This window comes from Bos taurus, chromosome X (assembly GCF_002263795.3).
Source record: "Bos taurus isolate L1 Dominette 01449 registration number 42190680 breed Hereford chromosome X, ARS-UCD2.0, whole genome shotgun sequence".
NCBI lineage: Eukaryota > Metazoa > Chordata > Mammalia > Artiodactyla > Bovidae > Bos > Bos taurus.
In genome coordinates, this window is record NC_037357.1 from 106197350 (window position 1) to 106203349 (window position 6000).

At 38.7% G+C, this 6000-nt stretch overlaps 1 protein-coding gene across 1 annotated transcript in view; it reads left to right on the plus strand.

Moving 5' to 3' along the window:
- Positions 1–5750, plus strand: part of PRRG1 (proline rich and Gla domain 1) — a 143870-nt gene extending 138120 nt beyond the window's left edge. Inside the window, 1 exon segment of the mRNA NM_001105640.1 lies at positions 1658–5750. Coding sequence (NP_001099110.1) covers positions 1658–2143 — 486 coding nt within the window. The 3' untranslated portion in view covers positions 2144–5750.
- The last annotated feature ends 250 nt before the right edge of the window (positions 5751–6000 follow it).

Genomic DNA, 6000 nt, shown 5'->3' on the forward strand with positions numbered 1-6000 from the left:
TCTCTATCGATTAAGAAAGTTACCTACAAAGTAGATACTTGGTAGGTCTCTATAAGTAGATTAATAAAACTTTTATTGAGATTTAGTACAGTTTGATTCCAACTTTCTAAAAAATGTACATTTGTGTAAGGATTTGACTGAGAGTTGGCAGAGAGTAGTTGTAAACCAAAAATGTTAATAGTGATTTTATCTTTGCAATGTAATTACAGATGATTGGTTTTTCCTTTTCAGATATTTCTGCATTAGTAAATTTTTATATAATCTATATTTTCTGTAATAAAGTTGGCAATACTAAAAGTAACAGTTATACAAAAATAGCGTACACTTTTATTGTTTACAAAAAGCTTCATGAGTTTTCAACCTGGATTATTAACTGACTGTTTCACTAATAAAAATTTAATTTCCAGTTTGGGGTATTGTCCTAACATAAATGCTCTACACTTTGGGATTACAGTGTCTCTACTTCTGGCTTGTTTGAATGTTGCACCTTGCATATTTTCACCTGCACACAGCTGTTACTAAATCACACCATATTTCTTACAGCATATCAAACTTTTATCTTAGAATCACGGAATGTTGGAATAATAATGTACCTTATAAGACGACCAAGTTTAGGGGTGGAACACTGTGGGTCATTCTTAGACCCACATAGTACTTTAAAAGCCTTTACGACTAATAAAAGACAGTGCTATGAAACAAACAGTTTTAGCGCCCACAGTCTTACCTTCTGCTGGGTGTTTAAATACTATCAGTAGCCTGCAAACAAATATTGTGAGGGAAAAAAAACAAACATTATTGGCTAAGTTTAAGCATTGGGGGTGGTGTTTGTACCAAGGTTTGGGATATAGATTACTCCAATTTGAAGCAGACTTATGATACACAAGTGAACTGTTAATCACTCAGTTGTGTCTGACTCCATAGACTGTAGCCTGCCAGGCTCCTCTGTCCATGGGATTTCCCAGGCAAGAATACTAGAGTGGGTAGCCATCCTCTTTTCCAGGGGATCTTCCCAACCCAGGGATCGAGCCCACGTTTCCTGTGTCTCCAGCGTTGCAGGCGGATTCTTTACCATCTGAGCTACCTGGGAAGCCCATGATATACAAAAATTCATTATAATCACCACTACTTATTGAGTGTTTAGATGCATTAAATCTGTGTACTCTGGGGCTGGGGGGGGGGGATACCTGGTAGGAGAGAGTCCCAAACAGAGCTATTGGGAAACAAGGCATTGCATCTGAGCACTAAGAGCCTCCAACAGCCTGAAATAGCACAATGATGATGGGGTCCCTCTCTCATAATTGGACATGGAAAATGGTATTTACCTTCTATATTAAAGGGGAGATTAGGTGGTATATTTGGAAAAGGGAAAATTCTTTATGCTTTTTGCCCTTCCAATATATCATAACTGAAAATACAAAAAACACCAAGTCTTGAAGACCTTGGGTTCTGACTCCCCATTTTAGGGGAGAGTCCAGAGGGAGCACCATGATCTACAGTTTCTTGTCAGGGAAAATACAGGCCGCAGGTCACTGGAACCAACAAATCTGGTTTGGGGTTTTCTTTTCATCATATTAATAAAACCCAGATATGCGTTCATTTGCTATTTCCGATCTTTGGATCATGTTGATTTACAGTTAATCTCCTCTTCTATTTTCAGAAGGAGTTTTGGAACACGTACACAAAAGCACAACAAGGAGAGAGTAACAGAGGAAGTGACTGGTTTCAGTTTTACCTTACCTTTCCATTAATCTTTGGCCTCTTCATTATCCTCCTTGTCATTTTCCTGATCTGGAGATGCTTCCTAAGAAACAAGACTCGCCGACAGACAGTGACGGAAAGTCATATTCCTTTCCCTCAACACCTCAATATCATCACTACACCTCCCCCACCAGATGAAGTCTTTGATAACAGCGGGTTGTCCCCAGGCTTCCTGGAATACGTGGTTGGGCGCTCAGATTCCGTCTCCACTCGCCTGTCCAACTGCGATCCCCCACCGACCTACGAGGAAGCCACTGGGCAGATGAACCTGCGGAGGAGTGAAACAGAACCTCATCTTGATCCGCCTCCGGAGTATGAGGACATCATCAACTCCAACTCAGCCAGTGCCATTGCTATGGTGCCTGTGGCCACCACTATCAAATGAAACTGCAAACTTCTTTCTACTATAATCGTTTTTAAAATACTAATGAGAGAACTTTCTAGCACTTTACCACTACATACACGTGCATCTGACTTATTGGACTCTGACAGCATACCACTTCATATTCTCCGATTTGATTTTCATTAGTTCTGTTTCCCACTCTAAACTCTTTATCCATGCTCATTTTTGCTAATGGAAATATGTGAAGAGGGAAAAATACTAGTGGAGGTCTTCCTAGGAGACGTACTTTGGTGTGTGCGCATGTATGTTTATGTATATATGTACATGAACATAGACGTGTGTGTACATCAGCCCAGTATATGGGCACCTGTTAAAAAGTCATTAACATCTATCTAAATCACCTGTAAAGAGAACATTACTCACCAAAATTGGAGGTTGGGGGAAGGCACCAACAATTTGTGTAACAGCAATGTGCTGTTGAATTTTGAAAATAAGATAAACTTAGCCTGCTTTTAAATTTTTACAGGCTTTTGTTAACCTTCTTAAACTTCCTTAAAAGGGAAAAAAAATGCATATAGTTAGTTTTGACTTGAGGAACATCTCAGAGGGTGACAGAGAGAGAAGGAAGGCATAATAATTGATACCTTGTTCCTAGTGGACAGCAAGAAAATCACTGGTCCTTCATGGCTTTTGGCTGCTTTCACAGGAGGGATTTTGGTGCTGTAATTGACTGCCTCCCCCACAAAAATTAAACAGTGTTTGCTTAGTGTCCTTGAATGTCACATGCTATTTGTATTAACATCTTGGTGGAGTGGATTTCCTGGCAAAAGAATCATTTCTCAAGTAGATACTCAAATCGATGACAGAACGGATGCAGACTTCTCCTTGGCTCATTGGCAACACTTTCTTTCTCCATGTTACATTGCCTTTTACTCTAGTTGCTCTCCTACCACCCCAGAATCTTCTAGCAAGTAAGAATTTAGTTAAAACCCTGGGAATTATTTTCTTAATGTTTTTGTATAGAGTGAAGCCTTTGTCTCAAGATCATTACCAATTTTCCCTTAAATTAAGAACTGTGATTTCTGCATTATTCTCCAGTTGGCAGAGGAAGACTGCAAAGTCTGTGTTGTGCCAGGCGCACAATAAATCTAGTTATAGCTGCAAACATATCTCACAGTTGCTATTTCATTTTGTATTTTCAGATTTTTTTAACTGCAGAATTTTGGTTGAAAATCTTTGGAGCAGGGGGAACAGGCTGTGAATGAATTGCCAACATAAACTGGCTAGGAAAGAAGAAAAAATCCAACAGTTATACATGCACTGATAGACAATGCATTATATCGGTCGGATTTCTGTGCCACTCCCACAGCTCCTTGGTGTTGGAGAAAATGGCTGATCAGGCAGAAGGCAAGCAGGTTTTGGAAGTGTCATGTCCTGCGGCTTCCATATCCATCCCCACGCAGACTCCCCTAAACCCTAAGGAGGAGGACTGCTTGGGAGGACCTTGAACTAGGAGTCAGATGACCTGAATTCAGATCCCACTCTGCCATACCCTTGCCAGGCCACTTTGGGAAAGACCCATATCTGACCCTCAGGCTCTTTACTTACCTCTGAAATGGCGATAGTATCATTCGCCCTGCCTTTTAAAGTCCCTCCTGGGGCTTTAAAAGGATGCAATGAGATGATATGTGTGAAAGTCATTTGTAAGACCCGAAGAGCACTCTAGGTGTAAGGTCACAGCATTGTTCTCCTTGCTCTCATGGGGGAAGAAGCTTCTGTTTCCCTAAAATGTATCTGAGTTTTCACAGTGAGAAATAGAGCAGGCTGCTCCATTAGTGGCTCACAGGTTCCTAATTTGAGTGTGTGGGCTCTTAGTTCAACACCTGTCATTCTCTGGTCTGTACCAATGCTGGGCCTACTTAATGACAACTGTCCGCTCAGCACAAGCAGGAGTAAGCAAATGCTGGAAAGGGAACTACCGCTGACTGTGTTTAGATAACAGGTTTTACGGCTTTCATGGACTAAAAATTAATAAATCTCGAACCTGGTCTCAGCAGAAATGACAGCATTGTTTTGAATTTGGCCCTGAGTACATGGTAATCTCTGGCTTCTACTTAAAGCTGAGAATGGGAGTGTTTGAGCCAGTAATGTATTTTGGTTTAGAGAAAAATTAAGGCTCCTTTTGTGTGGACTTTTTCTTTTGTCATTAATATCAGGCCTCAGATTAAACCAGCAGTTCTCAACAAATGGCAATGAGCCCCGATGGGAGTCCTTGAGAACATTCAAATTTGAGGGGGGTCTGTGAGACCAACAGTATTTTCATAATAACACCAACACGTTGTCTTTTCACTTTCTCTCTCAAAAAGTTGTTAAAAACGTTAGTCATCTTCCCATGCTTTTGTTTGTTTTAGAAAATATAGCTATTTGCTTTAAAATGTTATTTGTGTTTAGCATGTAATGGACTTTTTAATTTGGGGACTTTTATATTTTTAAATCAATAAGTACTTATTTTTTTTTCACTTTTACTTTCTAATATGGCAAATACTGGTAGCTATAAATTTCATAAACAAAAGCTCTTTGGTGTCCAGATCCCCAACAAATGTTAAGAATATAAAGGGGTCTGGAGACCAAAAGATTGAAAATTACAGGATGAGACAAAGGAGCAGGATGTTCTATTACTAACTATACATACTTGTCATTTAATTTTACATTCTAAACTCCTGATAGTGAATTTAACGCTGCCTCTTAGAGATACCTGAATTTAAGTATAAGAATGAATGTTGATCCTTGAAGCAAACGCCAAATGCTTACACTGATCAATGGCTATAGCTTTTTAGACCGTTGTCAGAGAACACACTATTCCACACCGTTCACATCAGCCACAGGTCTCATGGCCGCATTCAGGTGATAATGACAGGCTAAGCAAATGTCTAAGATAAACACAATACTTTCTTTAAGAAACAGTCTGTTAGTTTGTTTGATCTTGGTTTGGGTTTGACCTTTTTAGAAACCCTTTTGCTACCCTATCTGGTTTTGTACACTGAGTTTCTTAACATTTGTTATAATTAAAGGGGCTTGTCTGGAATAGTGTCTATTTTTATGCTTTAGCCTTTCTTACCTGACTGATATTACATTCACCTTTGATCATTTTTAATAAATGTTTATTTTTACAGATCTATTTAGTACCTTTCTTAAGAAGTAACTACATTGAATCAACCAGTGTATATTTACATGAAAGAATGGGCTACCTGGTCTTTTAGTGGATCGGTTTCCAGACCTCCATCTGCAGCGATTGTGTCTGGAATCCTAGAACTGGCACTTTTCTGCCTCCCTGCTTTGAATGTCACAATGAATTGTATCTGTTTAAATTAAATGATTTCTCTTTTTCCTATTGACCAGTACAAATACAGATGCTGTGTTTGATTCACTGTTAATGATGACTTCAAGATTGATGATCTGATAGAATAACTGTGGAGGGAGCTTTACCTTGGTTCTGTGTAAATAGCATGTATTTGATAATATTTCACATTTTTAAACAGCTGGTTTACATTAAATTATGGTATTTAACTATTTTATGTTCATTCCAGGTAAGGTTTTTCTTATGTTTCTGTTTTGGGTATGCTAAATAAAGCTATTTTTAAACCCAAAAGATTTCTTCTGCCATTTGTTAATAATTAGATTATGGTGAGGTGATAAACATGCTGTATAAGCTCTTATTGTGATCTTTTTAACATGGTAAAATTATTACACTTCTTTTTTTCTTAGGAATTTAGGGAACACTGCTCAGTAATCAAAAATTACCTGCTGAAAACTTCAGGGTGTTCGAAGCCTAAGAAAGAATGATCCATACTACTTGTGAATGATGCTGGAATGATACAAAATGGGAACACTTGTTCCAA